The sequence below is a fragment of the Festucalex cinctus genome, chromosome 16, assembly GCF_051991245.1.
Source record: "Festucalex cinctus isolate MCC-2025b chromosome 16, RoL_Fcin_1.0, whole genome shotgun sequence".
Taxonomy (NCBI): domain Eukaryota; kingdom Metazoa; phylum Chordata; class Actinopteri; order Syngnathiformes; family Syngnathidae; genus Festucalex; species Festucalex cinctus.
In genome coordinates, this window is record NC_135426.1 from 3,986,919 (window position 1) to 4,008,186 (window position 21,268).

General features: G+C 47.8%; 1 protein-coding gene across 2 annotated transcripts in view; it reads left to right on the forward strand.

The window, feature by feature from the left end:
• Positions 1-434: 434 nt before the first annotated feature.
• The window catches only part of prickle1b (prickle homolog 1b), a 43,095-nt gene continuing 22,261 nt past the window's right edge, over positions 435-21,268 (forward strand). Inside the window, exon 1 of one of the 2 annotated variants that reach the window (XM_077498866.1) lies at positions 435-609. Coding sequence is in view for 1 of the 2 variants with exons in the window: in XM_077498864.1 (XP_077354990.1) it covers positions 1,612-1,656 (45 nt within the window). In the remaining variant the exon portion in view is untranslated. Of the gene's footprint in view, positions 610-1,465; positions 1,657-21,268 lie in introns of those variants that run through there. The other variant, XM_077498864.1, reaches the window with a different exon arrangement.

A 21,268-nucleotide genomic window follows, 5' to 3' on the forward strand; every position in this document is an offset into this window, starting at 1 on the left:
AAAAATATGATTTTGCAGCACGGTGGGCGGCGCAGGGCTCTCGAGTCACTATCACAACAATACAACACACAAAGATGGCGGACATGGTAAGCTGGAACCAAGCATCATTTTTCCTAAATATTTTTTTGTTACATGCTGAAAAAAAAAAAAAAGTTAATCGGGTCCAATATATAAACCAGGAAACAGTTTATATAGGTCACTTAGAGTTCAAGATGACCTCATCATATTTTGTTATACTTGTCGTGGACAGGACTATTATTACTCAAAATATCACGAGATATGTTGTTTATTGGGCGGAATACACCAGTACAGTATGTTGTCTGTCCCAAGTGAGGAGAGAGGGTGCATGTACTCGAAGCAGAGAGGGGAGGAAGAAGAGGAGGAAGAGGAGGGGGGTGGAGCCAATAGACATCCAGAACTGCTAATATCATTCCTCGACTCTCTAAGCTGGTGCCAGAGCTGCGCAAACTGCTTCAGTCCCGGTCAGTCTCTCTTCGACTCAACTCAAGAGATGAGCCCGCAGACGACTTGCAGTGACTTTTGGTACGCCCGCAGTGAATTCATCTGAAGGGAATATTCCACCCACATCGCTCCATTCAAGCTGTTTGGGTGAGTTTTCTTCTCTTTTAATAATCAATACTTCCACGCCTTTTTTTCTAATTGTGATGATAACGACAGTATATTCTTCTGAAATAGCATTGCACGAGAAAGTGATGTTCATAATTCAGATTGTGGGAATCACATCTAATCAGGTTGAGAGAGAGACAAGAGCAAGTAAAAAAAAAGAAAAAAAAAAGTGAAATTACATTTGAAATTGTGTGGGATTTTCATCGTAAAGACAGTGAGAAGGGCCGGGGGGGTGCGAATTTTGATTTCCAGATGTGTGGAGTGGACTCAGCTGTTGCGTGTCAGTCAAGTGGTCCCGCTGCCCCTCTCCGTACCTCTCCGACTGACCGTAAACGTGTCAGTGTGGACAAAGCGCAGAATAAGGTCATCAAGTCATGGTACATTGAGAATGTCATGTTGCTCTTTCATTCTTTTATTTATTTATTTATTTATTTATTTATTATTATTATTATCAAAGTCATCTGGGAAAACAAGCACACTTGAGCTCTGCTGTGAAGTGTCACTGCTGTCAAACGTGTGCTGAAGCCAGCGGCGGCCTCTAGTGGTGGGTTGTTGAAAAAGAAGCAGCCCAGTGGGAGCGTTTTATTTTGGCAAACGCCACTTGATGATGCATCCGTCCATTTGGGAGCAGAGCGGATCCTGTGCACGGTTGAAGGGAGGTGGGTGGGGGGGCGGAGTCTGCTTCTCCCAGCTGATACCCCAGGCGGGGTTTTCATTGCTGATACAGGATCAGAGCAAGTCAAGGGTGAGGATCAGGTGACGAGTGAGGTGTGTATCCCATACCCCCACCTCTGCTCCGTGGGGGGCCGTTCTTTGCTGGGGTGGGCGCGCTAAGCAATGCTAAGCCTTTGTTAATGAGTATGTATCTGTGTGCGTTTCCTTGTCTGTGTGTGGCGCTTGTGCGTTCCGTGCAAATGTGTGCATACGTGTACTTTCAGGTCCCAGTTGGGAGTTAAGCTCCGGTTAATTGGTCAGCCATTTTTGATGCACGCAACCAGGCCAGGCAAGTCGAGCGTGCATGCACAGCAGGTACTAAAAAAAAAAAAAAAAAAAAAAAAAAAAAATCCAGAAAAAGCAGAAGGTGGCGCTACAGGCCTTAGAAGTTGGAGGCCATTATAGCCAATCAGAAGCCTGGAGAAAAACTGTTTCCCGACAACTGAGGTTTTGTGTTTTACTAGAATACGCGTATTGAAATGTGTAATTGCACGTACACTACAGTAGGTGGCAGCGGACTATCAAAGAAGCCCTGCCTGAACTCATTCAAGGCTGCCAGCGATTGTAGAGCAATTTAAAAGTTTTTTTTTCCAAGATGCACAGTTCTATGATTATTTCTTCAAATCAAATCTAAAAATGAAAGTTTTTCACCAGGGAAAAAAAAAAAAAGTTCGATTCTACCATTTTTCGTTTCATTTTTCGGAGTAGAACATAGGCTAAGTTTTATGGAATTCAACCACTTTCCCGCAAAAACTGGAGAAAAAGAGCTTTTTTTGTAAACATAATCAATCAAAACTGTGACTTTGACGCCATCATTTTTTTTTTTTTAGTAATAACTAACTTCTGAACTGTGGCTTCATCCTGTAAAATCAGATAATTCAACATTTAGCAGACACGGCGCTCCGCATACCCTTACCACGCACTGCGCGTAGGGCACCAACTGCCTAAGGGGGCACCAAAAAACAAATCAAGCCCGTAAAAATAATCATATTAGTAATTATAATATCAGTGTCTAATATTTAAAATAAAAGCTTGTAAAGCATGTTAATAAATACAAAAAATAACGTAGCATTATTTACTCGACGAGCGGTATCGCTGGTCTACGTTGGTGCCCCCCCTCCCCTAGTAGTTTGTTCCTATTAGGGAAAGGGGGAGGGCTGCGGGGTGCACTTTTGCTCCAACGAAGCAAACTACTAGGGAAAGGGGGAGGGGGGCGGGGTGCACTTTTGCGCCAACGGAGCAAACTACTAGGGAAAGGGGGAGGGGGGCGGTGTGCACTTTTGCTCCAACGAAGCAAACTACTAGGGAAAGGGAGAGGGGGTTGGGGTGCACGTTATGCTTCAATCGCAAATTTGGCAGAAGTTTATTCTTGGATATCTGGACATGTCATCAAAAAGGCATCAAGAATTGGGGGCGGAAAAGAGGAAAAGAAAAAACAATGAGATGATGCTCGCGCATCACTTGCAGGTATGACAATGACAATTTGTTTATTTTGTAGCAGCTACGTTTACATGACCACAGTTAGCAAAAAAAAAACAAAAAACACTCCAAACCGCCGCAGTGGAATGGTTGTGACCAGCACGTTCATTATACAGTATGTTAAATGGAATGTGACGAGAGAATATTGTTTCATATGGAACGGCCAAGAGCGGCATGTACTGGTGAAAGTGTCATTTGAAAATAATAATAATAATCATCTTAAGGCTAAGTAGATTTCCTCATTTCATATTCATAGTTTTAACATTATGTCCAGAATTTTTACATAGTGCCCTATCAGTCCTTCTCTAAAAAGGTAGATTATTAAAATTTTCATGTACCTGTGTTTTAAATATAGGCCTGCACAATACCATAATCCTAATCAATTTAGAAAATGTTTGTACCATGGTTGGTTCAAAACCATATTTCATTGTAGAATCCCTGAATATTGTCTTGTATTTCTGAATACAGGATCAATGCTTCAATATGTTCAAGGAGCATTTCATACCCTAACATAAATGCGGAAATTGCACAAAAGCTGTCATATGATGACCTGATAGCCGATTTTGCAGCCCAGAAATGGAGACATGTACCTCTGTAGGGCCTCTAACATGCTTGCACTTTGTTTATTTCCAGATGTTTATTTGTTAATAGTAGTGTCATTGAGTTTTATTTTAATTCATTTAGCTTTATTTGTGTTATGTGCCGTGAGGCAAAGCAAGGCCAGGACCCAGGATGCAGAGTGAGCGACAAAGTCCACAGTTTATTGTTCACAAAAGTACCAACAGAAAATCACCTTGCTCAGGGAAAAAGGTCTAGAAAACAAAGTAGCAACCAAAAATCACCTTGTTCAGGGATGAAGAAACACTAAAGCGCAAAGTAGCAACATAAAACACTAGGAACCAAAGTACCAACAGAAAGAGCCGTCTTAATAGACCGGTAGAACGAGAAACAAGAAACCACTACAAGCCGGAGACCAGGGACTAGAACACAACAAGGGTGTGGCAGGAGGAGACAAGCAAACGTAGCAGGTATGGCAAGGGAATCTTCCGGCACAGAACCAAAGGAGGGGCTGGTTAAATAGGTTGTTGGCTCATCAGGCTGATGAGCCTCAGGTGTGGGAGCAGGCCTCTGCCTGCGAGGTTGGCGCTGCCTCCTGCCACACTCCGGAACTGCTAGAGAGACAACAGAACCATCACAGTACCCCCCCCCCCCCCTAAGGAACGCCACCCGGCGTTCGACCAGGCTTATCAGGGTTACGGGCATAGAACTCACGCAGCAGTTGCGGGTCCAAAATGAGGGCACGTGAGATCCAGGAGCGGTCCTCCGGGCCGTACCCCTCCCAGTCGACGAGATACTGGAACCCCCTGCCCCGCCTGCGGACATCAAGGATGCGATTCACGGTGTATGCAGGGTGTCCATCAACGATCCGGGGAGGAGGCGGCGGTGGGGCGGGTGGCTGGAGGGGGCTATCCACGACCGGTTTCAGAAGGGACACGTGGAAAACGGGGTGGATCCTGAGGGATGACGGGAGCCGGAGTCGGACAGCATTCGGGTTGATGATCTTGTCAATGGGAAAAGGGCCAATGAAGCGTGGAGCCATTTTGCGGGAGTCCACTTGAAGGGGCAGGTCACGTGCGGAAAGCCAGACACGCTGTCCCACTTGGTAGTCGGGGGCTGGGGTTCTCCTCCGGTCAGCCAGGCGTCGGTTGCGCTCCGCTGTCCTGGACAGCGCTGCTCGAGCCTCCCTCCAGACTCGTCTGGCACGGCGGAAGTGGGCATGGATGGACGGGACGGCAACCTCGGACTCCTGGCTGGGAAACAGAGGGGGTTGGTAGCCCGAGGTCACCTTAAATGGGGACATGCCTGTGGCAGTGCTGATCAGTGTGTTATGCGCGTATTCCACCCATGGGAGGTGCGCGGACCAGGAGGCAGGAAGGCGTGAGGCTACGCAGCGCAGAGCTGTTTCCAGGTTGTAGCGACTCCAAGCAGCCTTGTCGCTTCCGAGAGTGAGACGGTGGGTCCTGTACTTGATGACGCGCTGTGTTGCGATGTCCGGCTTGTGAAAAAAAAAAAAAAAAAAAAGAGGCACGAGTCTCGAATGCTCTTTGGTGGATTTAATCAACTTTTTATGGGCAATGGTGCAGAATCGCCATACCGGTTAACGTGCTTGCGTTGTGTCTTGCGATCAACAAAAAATACGGCTACCCAGCTCGACTCACTACTAACTGACGGGAAACACGTCTATTTGAAGCTCCCGGCAATCACCACCTGTCATGTGACCAACACACCCACACATCACCATGTGACATATACTATGGCGACTACACAGGTCTTGATTTGCACGCTCCGTCTGACCGTTGGTTTGGGGGTGGTAGCCGGAGGAGAGACTGGGAGAGATCCCCAGTGCCCGACAGAAAGGATTGTGTCATTGCCCTCGGATGGGGGAAGTCCCGTGACGAAATCCACCGCGATATGCGACCATGGCCGAGAGGGGATGGGCAAGGGGCGTAATAGGCCTGCCGGGGCTTGATGAGAAGGTTTATTGCGGGCGCAAACTGAGCATGACGCAACAAAAGCCCGAACATCGGCAGCCATGGTTGGCCACCAGAAGCGCTGTTGGATCAGGGAGAGTGTCCGGTGGATCCCAGGGTGGCAAGCGATTCTTGAGGTATGCCCCCAGAGGAGCACAGGAGTCCTGGCGGCAGGTGGCACGAACAGTTTCCCTGGAGGACATTCATTTGGAACTGGTTGGTTGTCAAGTGCCTCCTGAACTTTCTTCTCCACTCGCCACCGCATCGCCCCGACCACACACTCAGGGGAGAGGATCGTGCTTGAGTCCCTCTCTTCCTCTCCAGAGGCGAACTGCCGGGAGAGGGCGTCAGGTTTCAGGTTTCGGGAGCCGGGGCGGTAGGTGAGGGTGAAGTTGAAGCGTCCGAGGAAGAGAGCCCAACGAGCTTGACGAGAGTTCAGTCGTTTGGCGGTGCGGAGATAGGACAAGTTCTTGTGGTCCGTCCAAACAATGAAGGGATGAGCTGCACCCTCCAGCCAATGCCGCCATTCTTGGAGGGCTAGGACCACTGCCAGGAGTTCGCGGTTGCCCACATCATAGTTGCGCTCCGCCGGGGAAAGCCGGCGGGAGAAGTAAGCACAGGGGTGTAGTTTTTGGTCCGCAGGCAGGCGCTGAGAGAGGACGGCCCCCACTCCTGAATCTGACGCATCCACCTCTACCACAAACTGCTGCTCGGGATCTGGGTGGGCGAGAACAGGGGCATTAACAAAGAGTTCTTTCAGACGGTTAAAAGCACATTGAGCATCAGCAGACCACACGAAGCGAAGTTTGTTTGAGGTCAAACACGTGAGAGGAGCAGCTATACTACTATAGTTTCGGATAAATCTCCTATAGAAGTTAGCGAACCCAAGGAAACGTAGCTGCTTCCGATTGGTAGGCAGAGGCCAATTTTTAACCGCTTCGATTTTAGAGGGATCGGCCCTGAGCCGCCCCTTTTCTATCACATAGCCCAGGAAATTAACAGTGGAAACATGAAATTCACATTTCTCAGCTTTAACATACAGTTTGTTTTCTAGTAACCTCCTCAGGACATCTCTTACGTGCCCCACATGCTCTTCATGTGATCGAGAAAAGATGAGAATATCGTCTAGATATGCAAAAACATTCTTATCTAGCAGGTCTCTGAGTACATCATTCACAAATGACTGGAATGTTGCTGGAGCGTTTGTGAGCCCAAAGGGCATGACCAAATACTCAAAATGTCCCAAATGGGTATTGAAGGCAGTTTTCCACTCGTCGCCGTCGCGTATCCTTACCAGGTGGTAGGTGTTTCGGAGGTCCAATTTGGTGAACACCATTGCATTGTGGAGAGGGCTGAATGCAGCGTCCAGGAGCGGCAGAGGGTACTTGTTCTTAACTGTAATGGTGTTTAAGCCAGTGTAGTCAATGCAAGGACGCAGAGTTTTATCCTTCTTTTCCACAAAGAAAAACCCTGCGCCTAATGGAGATGAAGACGGTCTTATAAGTCCTGCAGCTAATGATTCGGTGATGTATTTTTCCATTGCTTCCCGTTCGGGTTTGGTTAGGTTGTATAGTCTGTGTGTTGGGAGTGGAGCCCCAGGGAGCAGTTCTATAACACAGTCATAGGGTCTATGTGGGGGAAGGGAGCACGCCAAGTCTTTTCTGAAAACTGCCTCTAAATCGTGGTATTCACTGGGGACGTTACTTAGGTCAATATCTTTTGAGTAGTGGGGAGAGTTAGGACCCCTGGCAGGTAGGGCTGACTTTAGACAGTGGGCATGGCAATAGTTGCTCCAGTTCCGAATCGTACCTGTGGACCAGTCTATGTGGGGGTTATGCAGCTTCAACCAGGGAATCCCTAGAATTGCGGTGTTGAGGGGGGAGGAAATCACATAGAACTCAATTACTTCATGATGGTTACTAGAGAGTGTCAGATTAATGGGTGTGGTTCTGTGTGTAACCCTTTCTAGAAGCCTCCCGTCGACTGCAAGAACTTTCTTGGGGGAGGTCAGTGGAGTCAGGGAAAGATTGTTGTTTTTAACATAGTCAATGTCTATGAAGTTGTCATCGGCTCCGGAGTCTATCAGCACCTGGACAGGTAACGAGCAAAGTGTCGTGTGAATCATACCTGGTACCTGTATTTGGGAGGACGAGGGGGAAGATATTCGGCTCACCAGTGCCTCCCTTCCTACTGGTGAGCACCGGCTTTTGGCAACTCGGGGCAGCTTGCCAAGAAGTGGCCCCCCTGGCCGCAGTACAGGCACAGTCGGCTCCTCATGCGTCGCTGTCGTTCGACAGGGGTGAGCCGAGCCCTGCCCAACTCCATGGGCTCGTCGCGAGGTGTCGTGCTGGAATGGAGTTCAGGAGCGGTGCTCGGAGATGAGGCGGTGGAGTTCCCCATGATGGTTGAGCTGGACGGTGAGAAAGTCGACGAGCGACGAGCCATGTCCATCTTCCTCTCCCGCCGTCTCTCCCTGAGCCGATTGTCTATCCGTGTTGCTAATGTAATAAGGTCATTTAGTGAGTTACATTCATCCCTTAAAGCCAACTCATCTTTTATCTCCCCAGCGAGCCCCTTTTGAAAAATTGTTTGTAGCTCAGAGTCCCCCCATCCGCTACTGGCTGCCAGAACCTGGAAAGTTAATGCATATTGAGAGACAGAGTGGCTACCTTGACGCAGATCCAGCAACTGGCCAACTGCTTCCTTGCCTCGCACCAGGTGATCAAAAATGCGTTTCATTTCTCCGGTAAACTGTTCATAATCATTTAGCACTGCCGATCCTTGTTCTGTGATTGCCAAGGCCCAAGCGGCCGCTTGTCCTGATAACAGACTCATAATGAAGGCGATTTTTGACTGGGCAATAGCATAAGTACTGGGTTGCTGGTTAAACACTAATCTACATTGTAGCAAAAACTGAGCACATGTGCCTAAGTCTCCAGAATACCTAGCAGGAATCGGAATAAATGGCTCTCTGGGAGAAGATGGCTGGGAGGCTGGAGGGGTTGCCGCCGATGGAGAGGGCGAGCAACCAGAGGAGCTGGACGACGGCAGTTGGTGACTCAGGGCTGCCATCTGCTTGTTCAGCTGGTCCACACTGGTGGTGAGTTGCTGTAGATGGTCCATCACTTGTTGCAGGGTTGATTGGTGTTGTCCAACAAGTGCTCCTTGTGCCGAAAGCGCACTCCTTAAGCGCTCTGACTCTGCTGGGTCCATTATGGCCGGAAGATTCTGTTATGTGCCGTGAGGCAAAGCAAGGCCAGGACCCAGGATGCACAGTGAGCGACAAAGTCCACAGTTTATTGTTCACAAAAGTACCAACAGAAAATCACCTTGCTCAGGGAAAAAGTTCTAGAAAACAAAGTAGCAACCAAAAATCACCTTGTTCAGGGATGAAGAAACACTAAAGCGCAAAGTAGCAACATAAAACACTAGGAACCAAAGTAGCAACAGAAAGAGCCGTCTTAATAGACCGGTAGAACGAGAAACAAGAAACCACTACAAGCCGGAGACCAGGGACTAGAACACAACAAGGGTGTGGCAGGAGGAGACAAGCAAACGTAGCAGGTATGGCAAGGGAATCTTCCGGCACAGAACCAAAGGAGGGGCTGGTTAAATAGGTTGTTGGCTCATCAAGCTGATGAGCCTCAGGTCAAAAAACATTTATGCTTAGGGCACCAAAATGGCTAGCGCCGGCCCTGACATTTAGGAATGTCTTTTGATTGCAACGTAATCACCTATTTAGTGAAATACAAGCACTGGAGTGTCGCGGACTCACCAGCACACTTCCGTCAGCTGTTCACGTGATGACATTGTAATATTTCAATCCATAAATATGTTCCCTGTTCCAATTTAATGCTTTTCGCCTCTCCATCAACTGTAAGCAGTTGGCAAACTGGATTTTCCAATCTCAAATGGCTCACCGCTTCTCTCTTTCTGACGGTTTGGCTCATTATCACTCTTCAAACTGCTTGCAATTTCAAAGGCTAGCGTATCACAACTGGTGTCAGACCCACAGCAACTCATACCAATGAAAAAAAAAGAAAAACGTACAATACGACATGACTCAGCCTTGGCACTGAATGTTTTGATCGCAGTGGACGTGTTAAATCGCTGTTGGCATTTAATGAGTTCATCTTAATCCCAATGACTTCAACGTATCATTCAGATTTGATAGAATCGGTCCACTCGTTTAAACATGTCATACGGACGAAGCTCCTCTTAGATGCATGTTTTTTGTTGTTGTTTTTTTTGGCAGTGTGCTGTGTCCATGATAAGTGGCTCCATCCTTCACTGTTCTTTGTTTTTTCATATGCAACCCAGATTCTCCTTCTCTCGGGCCGTTGTTTAAGTGCCAGAATGGAAATCCAGTCTCAGAGATTGTTTTGGTATTGTTGGACACTGTCCTGGGAAGGGGGCGGGGGTGGTGCTTACCCTTTACACTCAACAACTGTGCTTAATTTGGAAATGCATATTTTACAGGAATCGTGGCTTAAATGCTCGAGTTGATGTTGTTTTACAGCAGAGCACAGAATATGAGCGACTACTTTTTGGGTGTCTTGCAGCTGGCTGACTCATGATTTAGGGGATGAGCCAGTTCGATGTTTCCATGCGCGCAGCACAGACTGGAATTAGATCAAACAAATTGAGCTAATAAGAAACACAAACATGAATGTGAGCTATACGTGTCTATAAGTGATAGAGCCCTTCGCATTTACACACAACACCGTCCTGACTGTGCGCACGCCTGTCAGTCTCGTACCTCCGATCAACTGCACACTGGCGTATTTGTGCGGGCGTACGCTGGCATTAATCGAGCGCTGTGTCGTGTAAATCACTGCAAACATCAGAACACGCACACACACACACCAAGCAGCGACGCGACCCCTCTGGTTGTGTGTACGTGTGCGAAAGAAACAGAACAGTTAATAATGAGAAACAGAAGCCATCGGTACAAAACAAGACTCTTTGAAAATGGGGAAAAGGTTCATTTTAAATTGGTCAAATTTGCTGCAATCGGAACGCTCCGACCAGACGGATGTGAAACAGACGCTGGGTCATCACAAAAGAAAGCTTGATTGGTTGACAGGGCAAGTTGTGTGATACAAAGTTAATACGCGAGAGGTGTGTCTAGCAAGTTTTTGCTAGCTTTGGCTAGCTTCTCCCGCTAGCCACTCGTTAGCCGCTCCAGGAAGTTCTTGCTAGCTTTTGCTAGCTTCTTCCACTAGCCACTCAGTCATTCCAGCTAGTTCTTGCTAGTCGCTTGTTAGCCACTCCAGCAAGTTCTTGCTAGCTTCTTACACTAGCCACTCTTGTTAGTCGCTCCAGCTAGTTCTTCCTAGTCGCTCGTTAGCCGCTCCAGCAAGTTCTTGCTAGCTTTTGCTAGCTTCTCCCGCTAGCCACTCTTGTTAGTTGCTCCAGCTAGTTCTTTCTAGCTTTTGCTAGCATCTCCTGCTAGCCACTCGTTAGCCACTCCAGCTAGTTCTTGTTAGCTGCTCCAGCAAGTTCTTGCTAGCTTCTCCACGAGCCACTCTCGTTAGCCGCTCCAGCAAGTTCTTGCTAGCCGCTCGTTAGCTGCATCAGCAAGTTCTTGCTAGCCTTTGCTAGCTTCTCCCGCTAGCCACTTGTTAGCCGCTCCAGCTAGTTCTTGCTAGCCGCTCATTAGCCGCTCCAACAAGTTCTTGCTAGCTTTTGCTAGCTTCTCCCGCTAGCCACTCTAGTTAGCCATTATAGCAAACTCTTGCTAGCTTCTCCCACTAGCCACTCTTGTTAGCTGCTCCAGTACGTTCTTGCTAGCCGCTCGTTAGCCGCTCCAGCAAGTTCTTGCTGGCCTTTGCTAGCTTTTTCCGCTAGCCACTTGTTAGCCGCTCCAGCTAGTTTTTGCAAGCCGCTCGTTGGCTGCTGCAGCAAGTTCTTGCTAGCCTTTGCTAGCTTCTCCCACTAGCCTCTCGTTAGTCACTCCAGCAAGTTCTTGCTAGCTTCTTCCACTAGCCACTCTTGTTAGCCGCTCCAGCTTGTTCTTGATAGCCACTCGTCAGCCACTCCAGCAAGTTCTTGCTAGCTTCTTACACTAGCCACTCTTGTTAGTCGCTCCAGCTAGTTCTTCCTAGTCGCTCGTTAGCCGCTCCAGCAAGTTCTTGCTAGCTGTTGCTAGCTTCTCCCGCTAGCCACTCTTGTTAGTTGCTCCAGCTAGTTCTTTCTAGCTTTTGCTAGCATCTCCTGCTAGCCACTCGTTAGCCACTCCAGCTAGTTCTTGTTAGCTGCTCCAGCAAGTTCTTGCTAGCTTCTCCCACGAGCCACTCTCGTTAGCCGCTCCAGCAAGTTCTTGCTAGCCGCTCGTTAGCTGCATCAGCAAGTTCTTGCTAGCCTTTGCTAGCTTCTCCCGCTAGCCACTTGTTAGCCGCTCCAGCTAGTTCTTGGTAGCCGCTCATTAGCCGCTCCAACAAGTTCTTGCTAGCTTTTGCTAGCTTCTCCCGCTAGCCACTCTAGTTAGCCATTATAGCAAACTCTTGCTAGCTTCTCCCACTAGCCACTCTTGTTAGCTGCTCCAGCACGTTCTTGCTAGCCGCTCGTTAGCCGCTCCAGCAAGTTCTTGCTGGCCTTTGCTAGCTTTTTCCGCTAGCCACTTGTTAGCCGCTCCAGCTAGTTTTTGCAAGCCGCTCGTTGGCTGCTGCAGCAAGTTCTTGCTAGCCTTTGCTAGCTTCTCCCACTAGCCTCTCGTTAGTCACTCCAGCAAGTTCTTGCTAGCTTCTTCCACTAGCCACTCTTGTTAGCCGCTCCAGCTTGTTCTTGATAGCCACTCGTCAGCCGCTCCAGCAAGTTCTTGCTAGCTTCTCCCACGAGCCACTCATGTGAGCCGCGCCAGCTAGTTCTTGCTAGCCGCTCGTTAGCCGCTGCAGTGAGTTCTTGCTTGAAACTCTTGCTCGCCGCTCGAGCTAGCTGCTGCTCACCGGGTTGCCCACTTGCTCACTGACCCCAATTGGTAGTAATTTGTGGTAGGCTTACGAAATGGATTCTATCATTGCATTCTATTAGCCCACCATAAAATAGTACTAAATATTATACACCTCTTTAAATTTGCAATCAGTAAATTATTTCTTGATTCCCCAAACGAAAATTGTTCTGAAGTCTTACAATACACACACAAGTTGGATCTGGCTGTAACAAGTGTTAGCATACTGGAGGAGTTGTCATCACTCCATGTCTGACCATTAATATGGATCTTTTTTGCACTTGTGGTTACAAAGTTGAACCTTGAAGGCCACACTGGCTGCACAAGGCTGGTATTATGGTCAGTTTGCGGAGAGTGCAAGTCAGCCAGACGTTGAATAAATGCTCTACACGAATTGCGAGACCGCAGTGCAGAGCGAAGACTCCCGACTGCGAGTGAGAGTCGCTTCGGCACCAACTTAATTACCTGTACACACAAGCTCCATTTGATGATGATTAAAGCCCTCCCGCACGCACACATGCTCAAAAACCTTCCCAGACAGCCCAGTCTCCAGCCATGCAGACATAAAAAGGTGATGATTATTAGATGATAATAATTAAAAGGCTTTTTAGTCTAATCGTATAGATAGTATCTCATTTAAGATGTCGGTGCAACAAGCGCGTAATTATTCCCAGTTATGTGACCACCCAGAGACACAGGAAAATAAGACGAATGTTGGCTTTTGAGGGGGGGTGGGTGGCGGGGGTGGGGGTTAGTTGTTGCCATGTCAAAATAGAGCACATGCCAATTTTAGTGATGTGTTCACCTCAAGCTGAAGGACCGCATGCTCAGATAAAAGTGAAGATAATACTCAAACCTCACAACTAGTGCATGATGTCAGTCGCGCATCGCTATGGAAGCAATAACAATCTCAGTGTTGTCGGTGAAACGATGTGACATTTCGCAATATTTACGGTTTGTATGTTTGGCTGTGTGCTCAGTGTGGCTGATCAAAATATGATAGATGGCGGTAGAAACAGCTTATCTTGCAGTGGTTTGGTCTTTGCTTGCACGACTGCTTTTAACGTACAAGAAATCAGCCAAATATACTCGTTTGAATTGGTCTCATGTTTGATAATGTGGTCTTCAGTTTGCTTAGGCTCCATGTATTTTCCAAGTGACTACATAAGCATAATCAACATAAAATCTTTTACCCCCAGGGTGGACACCAGCTGCAGCAGACCGTCTATTTCTTTGTCGCTTCACATGGTCCCAAAGGATTTCATCCAGAGGGGAAATGGTTTTGTCCAATCTGATGGTACTCTGAGTCAGGAAGTGACTGAAATCAGGATAGCGAGGATGTGGCGTCACTTGTCTGATGGTATTTGTTAAACCGGCTGTCGTTGCATTGCATCGCTTCATGTCCGGCAACGACCAATTGCAGCTCACCTGTTTTCGGAAGCTGGGCCTTGATTGGTTGTTAGCTGAGCAACTGTGATGTCATTTTCACTCGACAAGTGGCAGAATAGCCGCCTCCTGGATGGATTTTACTGCTTAGCTCCTATTCAACAAACTCAATATTAATGGGAATGCTGTGTTTAGACTAGTGAAGGTACAGAGAAGATATTATTGTAAAGAATATATTAGGGTTGACTCAATATTCACAATCCTTTACTTTGCTGTGTATCCTCAAGAGAGGAAGCATCGTCAAACCCTAGTAGTTACTGGATGAAAGCTTGGGGGCTTTCAACGTGCTCGACTGAGCCCGGTGATACAAAACAGTCATTTGACTGGTTGTCTGGCTTACAGTGCTCGGAAGATCCATTTGTTCCGTCCTCGTCTTTGTGATAGCGAGCTTTAAATTGCCCTTTGCATTAACGAGATGCTTAAAAGTGTTTGTTGTGTTTACACCATTGACCTCAAAAACCAGACACGAAGCTGCAAGCGAAGGCGTTCTTTATCCCCCAACCAGCCAACCATGAAACTCAACATGTGAGGACTTGTTTCATGTACGTGTGTACATACGTCTCTCTTGATACATTGCATACATTTTGGTCGATTCCCAATTGTAAATCATCCGTTTTGTAGAGTATGAAGGGAGTGGAAACCTCTCCTGGAATGCCCTTCAGGGCCCTTTCAGACATCTGGTAGTGGACGGACAGCTTGGAAGTCCAAATATGTCCAACAGAGCCCTTTGGGGAACCGTCGTGCACATCATTACAGCCCATCCGATGACTCGGGTTGTCTGAAACCCTATCATTTGGTTTCCAAAGGCTACAAATATGCTGTAAGAGAGCTTTTAAAACCACTTCCTTTTGCTATTGCCTCTTCCATCTGTTGCAGATTAGTCTTCAGTGTGTTTAGAGAGCTGAGACCACGGGACCCAGAAGAGGGTTTTTGTCGGGACAATCACTTTGGTCCAAATGAACGCAGAGGCCATCTTGGTCAGACTTGCCATTGGCCAGCTGTTGTTGTGTTTGAAGTAGCAAACTGTAGCAAAGAGATCACTTCAGTCGTGAAGCCTCAAGCACATAAATGTCTATCTGTGACGTTTGACTGATGCAGGATCCCTTCAGACTTGTCATGAAGCCGTTGTGTACACACCCTCAATCATTGGCCTACATCTAATGTATCTATTATACTAAATTGATTGTATGTACAGGGGAAGGGAATGCAACTTGGTTGCCTCACATGACGTTATCAAATAATTTGTTCATCATATCTTTTCTCGTCTGAGGCGCTTTGCATCGACTGATAGCATTTATTTTGGCTCACGTGTGCGCGACACAACTGTAAATCATTCTGTGATACAATTCTCCATGTGAGTCAACAACATTCTTCAAGCCGCGTCTTGTATGAAGTTTCCTTGGCTTGCAGGTTCAGTTGAGGTACGTAAAAAAAATTGAGGGGCCATTTTCCCAAGACCATTTCAAACTAAAGACAGGAAACTGAAAACATTTGAAAAAGGTCTCATACCGGATCCAAACATTGTTGATGTGCAAGTTAAAAAAAAAAGAAGAAAAAAAAAAGAAGAGAGATTCCTGTTTTTCCAAGCGCACACAGTCAACCCGCGGGGTCCTACATTGCTCGCTGCAGTACTGTACTGTATGTGACCACACACAAGTAGTGAATACTCCCAGTGGACCAAATTATCCCCCTAAGAAAATTGCACCAAGCGTAATCTGCATGCTAATTTGCATTGTGTGGGGTCCGAGAGAAAAAAAAGTTTTTGCCCCTATTCAAATACAAAAACACAATACGGGCAGAACACGACAACAGTAACCTCTGGATTTGATAAACGTCAATTAAAGCAGTGCAAGATAAAAGACACTCACACCAGGACTGTATTGTTCCCTAATAGACATGATCGTTTTCTGATGCGTTTCTCACTTGTATTGCAGTTCCTCAATTGAAGTGGTTAGCATGTGTGAAAACATCCTCCCCGCTCCCTTCATGTTCATTTCTTCTTGCTTCGAAGTGTCAGACGGGCTCGTTTCGACTTACAGTACCTGAACTGCTCAATTCCTTTGCTGTTGTTAAGTTGATCTCAGGATGTGCATATGACCGATTTGCCAGGTGAGCGGATTCTGGCACCATCGCATTATTTCACAGTTGGAAACGCAACATCTAACCGCAGGAGAATGCGCTGGCTTGTGAGAATGGAAGCGTTACAGGAAACTGGAGGAAGTTGTTAAAAGGCAAACAGGGAGAAACCTCTGTGTGGTCTAAAGAAGTCACTTTGCAAGAGATAGACAGCGATTTAGTGTTAATTTTGTCAACGGAAACTAAACAAAAATATTTTCGTTACACACAGATTTATCACCGGACTAAAAGTAGACTAGACTAGACTAGACTAGACTAAAACCCTCATTAAAAAACAATAACAGGGACTAAATCAGTATGCATTTTCATCGACTATTGAAAACAAGAGGAAAATTTACTTCACTTAATAAAAACTGGACTAAAATCTATGGACATTTTAGTTCATAAGCAAAGACGAGACAAAAGTGATATGATTTTGTAAAATTTTGTCTCTGCTAATCTGTCGCTGTGACAGAGTGACAGAGTCCCTTTCAAATCTTTAAATCACTAATCCAACGGCTATAACGTTCCAACAACAATGTTAATCCGACCACTAATTAATCCTGGCTAATTCACTAGCTTGTAGCATGGAGCCATTGTAGCCACTTGTTGATATACTGTAATTGTGTGTGTCAAGTTGTTTTTCATCCAAAAGATAAGAAAAATGTTTATGTGAAATAGTTTTAGATACAAAATGTTCAACTTTATTTACTGACAACAAAATAAACTGAGGCAAAATGTACTGTCTAAAACTAGATTAAAATGTTGACGGTTTTTGTTGACTAAAACTAGATGAATAAAATGACGTTTTCTTGGATTAAAATAAAGACTAAAATGCTGGACATAGTCGACTAAATGTTGACTAAATCAAAATGGGATGAGCTTGTATGATTAAAAACTGACGAGCGTGATTGAAACAGGACTAAAACTGAGACTAAATTTAAAAATAGTGGATAAAATTAACACTACAGCGATGTTGTAAAGGCTCGACATTGGCCGAAAACTGTCTCGTAACTAAAGCCAGTACTTGACAACCTCTTCTAAAGGTCGCTCGCCATTTACTTGACAATTTCCTGCATTTTACGGCACTTTTACGACTGCCCCCCCATTGTCCCAACGGTGTTTAAGTAATACCCCGCGGTGGTTAGCAAATCTCAGCACTTGGTTTTATGACTTGGAGCTGAAATCAGCCATCATTTAGCAATATTAGCACTGAACTGTCAAGACCGCTGAGCAAAGACTTCCGCCAAGCCATTGGTCGAGGACGAGCTTTCGGGTAAAAACCAGGAAGAGACCAAGAGGATGCAAATTGAGACGTCTGAGGTCTGTTGGATGGCCCGCAGCTGTGCATCAGGCCTGGGGTCAAGGTTTATGAAAATATGAAATAGATACAGCAGATATACTTAGCTTAGATAATCGGCATCATAAATCGCACAGCGTTACGATTTAGACGTGCCCCCTGGTGATTTACACGTTGAGGCTTGTCATCAGAAGGGGGATGTATCTAAGTGTTTCTGGATTGGAGCTTTGTTCGCAACAATTTATGTGCAAAAATGATTTGGGGTTCCGTATTTAGAGGTTCTTATAATGAGCTTGAATTGAATTTTGTGGAACTTATTTTTTTTGCATGTTAATCCCATGGACCTAACACAAGGGTTTATCATAAGATTATGACGATATAATGTTTGATCAAATGTTTTTTTTATTTTATATATATATATATATATATATATAAGCAAGAGTTCTTATTTCTTAAGTGACATAACCTTTTGTGTCAGGCTTGGTTGCATCCCGCTGGTGTCCCACAGGGTTTTATTTTGGGGCCCCAGCTGTTTGCATTGTATTTGCTGCCCTTGGGTTCCATCTGAAGAAAGTGCTTGATAAACTATAAAAAAAAAATTCCACAGAAATTTTGGATGTGACTGCTGACTCTTGAAAGGTAGAAGGCCGCATGCACTAAACAGTTTGCCAAATACTGTTGAAATCAAGTCATTTCCTGTTGAAAACGGGGCATTTCCTGTTGAAATTAGGTCAGTTCTGGGTTACTTCCTGTTGATTTTAAGCCACTTCCGGGTCACTTCCTATTGAAATCAAGTCACTTCCCGTTGAAATCAGGTCAGTTCCAGGTCACCCTGTTGAAATAAGGTCAGTTCCGGGTCACTTCCTATTAAAATCAAGTCACTTACTGTTGAAATCAGGTCAGTTCCAGCTCACTTCCTGTTGAAATCAGGTCACTTCCGGGTCATTTCCTATTGAAATCAAATCACTTCCTGTTGAAATCAGGTCAATCCAGAGGTGCTTGATTTGTGGATCTTATCCCCCCCTACTCCATTCATTCCTTTTGGCGTTTTTTTTTTTTTTTTTTTTTTTGCCGGAGGGGGAATCACGTTGCCATGGTAACTCGGAAAATAATAATAATTCCCCGCCGAGTCAGATCGAGCCGCATCTTTTGATACCTCATTTGTGCCGATTACGCTCAACGGCTCGGGCTGCATTCTGTCTGAAAAATTCTGGTAAATAAAGAAAAAAAATAAATGCTGTTCTCTCAGATTGTAAAATGTGCCTGCTTTGCTTCGCAAGCGGTAGCTCTGCTATTGCTTTTCTCTGCAGCAGTCACATAATAATTGACAGTGGATTGCCACTGTATATTCTTGCTCAGAAGCAAAAAAAAATATACTGTTTTGTATTTTGAGAACGTTAATAGCGCAGACCTCAAAAGTCAAAATAAAAACTCATTTTAATGAATATTTTAATCTCAATTTGGCAACTTAATCCTGCCAAGATTCTGCCTGTTAACGAGAGCCACCACATCGTTACAACTTCTGTTTTCGCTGCTCCTGTATTTGGTATTTTGTATCTGATTGTTTTTATTTTTATATAGTCAGGAACCTAGTTGCTGCTAGTGGGCTCGAGCATACCACACTATACGACACTATACTCAATAACTCCTTAAGATCTATTTCTAGTGGGCACTAAGCATCAACACTTGGTGTTACTGCATGCTAATTAGTCAATTTTCTTGACGCCGTCCCCTGTGGTCGGGCGGGGGTGGTTCTGCCCCCCCGTTGTCTGCTCGGTGGCGGTTGCGTCTTGGCCGCTCCCTGGGCCCCCTGTGGGGTGCGGTGTTGGGGTGCTTCCCCTGGTGCCCGGGGCGGTGCCGTCCCGGCGCGGTCCGCTGCTCCGTGCCCGGCGGCGCGGTTCGGGGTGGGTGGGCCTCCGGTGTGCCCCGTGGTTCCCTCTCCCCTCCCCCTTCCTCCCCCCCGTCGCCTCTCCCTCCTCGCCTCCTCTGCCTCCCGGTCCCTTTTCCCTTGTCGCCCTCCCTCCTCCTCCCCCCCCCCCCCCCCCGCCTCCTGCCCTGCAGCCGCCCTTTCGCCTTCTTGTCGTCTTCTCCCCGCTTCCCCCCCCCCCCCCCCCCCCCTTCCCTGTCTGCCCTGCGGCCCCTCCCCCTCCCTCTCCCTGGGCCTGGGGCTCCCTCCCCGGCCCGGGCGTCGGGCTCCGGGGGCCGGGCGAGGGTTTGGGGCCTGCCCCGCTCCGGTATAACTCCTGGCGCCCCGGGCGGGCTCCGGTGGCCGGTGGGCTGTCCGGTAGCCCTGCTGCGCTGGCTGTCCGCCCATTGTGGTGCCGGGTGGATGAGGTGGGGGGCGGGTGGGGGTGGGGGTGCTGGGGGGCGGGCGTGCCACCTACACCCGCCGGGTTGGGTGAGGCCCCGCTGGTCGCTCCTCTTACTCACTTCACTAGCTTGCACTATACACTTTGTAAATATACACATAGGGCACACAACACATTTCTTGGTGGGGTGGGGAAGGGTGGAAACACCGTCTTCACCCTTCAACTCCCCTCCAATTTTAATGCACCTCACGTCCAAGGGGAGGGGTGAGTTGGGGCGGGGAGCCATCAGAGGGGATGGACTGCAGTGCCTGGCAGCGCTGTGGTCCCCCCCATTTGTGTCCCTGCCCCACCACTTTGTCCCTCCATTCCCTTTTTTAATGCACCACACATATACATATTCATTTTTTTGGGGGGGATACGGGTGTGTCGGAGTAGGGGAAATTTTTTCCCTCTGCTCCGACTCACCTGCTCCCAATTTTAATGCACCACACGCACACACTTGTATATACACTGGGTGGGGCCACATTCACGGTGTAAGGGTAGAGCTCGCCAGTCGGCGAGCTGGCGGACTCAGTAACAGGGTTAGGTGTCACTAGTATTCTGGCGTGACGACCGGGGCCTCTCCCCACCGGGCTCGGTGTTCTGGTGTTCCGCCTTCTCCCCTGGTGCTTCCTCCTCTGCTTCCCCCCTCCCGCCGCTGTGCAAATCTCGCGCGGCTGGAGGTGGGGTGGGCACATCTTCCCTCTCTGCGCTGCTGCCCGGTGCCGGTTTCCGGGGGGGGGTGGGGGGTTCTCGCGGGGGGCCGGGTTCGCGGGGGGGGTGGCGGCCGTCGGGGGTGGGGGGGGCGGCTTGTTTGGGGGGGGGGGTATGGGTGGGTGGGGAGGTATGGGTGGGTGGGGGGTTGGGTGCTGGGGGTCGGGGTGTGTTCGGGGGTTTGGGGGTCGGGGGTGGTGGGGCCTGGGTTGTGGTGGATGGCGGGTTTGGGTGGGGTGCGGGGGGGTCGTGGGGGGATGGGGGCTGGGGACCGGTGGGGCGCTGTGGGGGCCCGCTGGGCCTCGTTCTGCGGCCTTGGGCTCGGGGGTGTGGGCCGGGGCTGGGGCGGGGGTGTTCCGGGTGTCTGGGTCGGCTCGCCGACCGGTGTCCGCTCGGGTGGCTTGGGGGTGGCCTTGGTGCTGCCGCGGCCTGGGGATTCCGGGGGGGGGTGCTCGCTTTGCTGGACCGCGGTTGACGGCTTCTTTCTTTGGTGGTGGTCCTTATGCATGCCAGATCCGTCGCACCAGCATCTACTGAAACTCAACAGAAGTACCCTCTCCCTCCCACAGCCCCTTGAATCAGTTGGTGCTGGTGTCTGTGGTTCTCACTTTGCTTTATCTATCCTTCCCTCCTTCCTCTCTTTAGTTTTTCCTCTGGTCACTTGAGATCTTAATTTATTAGAAGTATGAGGTTTCTGGGGTTGGCATAAGACTCTGGTTTTGTAACCACGCAGGAGGGGTCTTGTTGGTGCTGGACTTCACTTTGATGGATTGGATGTACTGGCTTCTATTGATCTCACTCTGCCTTATCGATCCTTCCCTCCTTCCTCTCTTTAGTTTTTCCTCTGGGCTCTTGAGATCTCGCTAAATTTGCTGGAATTTAGAGGCTTCCGGGGTTGGCGTAAGACTTTGATTTTGTAATCATGGGGAAGGCAGGAAGTGTTTGGTCGGTGCTGGATGTCACTTTGATTTACCTTTCTTTTCTCTTTATTTCTTTTTTTTTCTGACCTTTTCTCTGGTCTCCTGACCATTTAAATCTCACGACT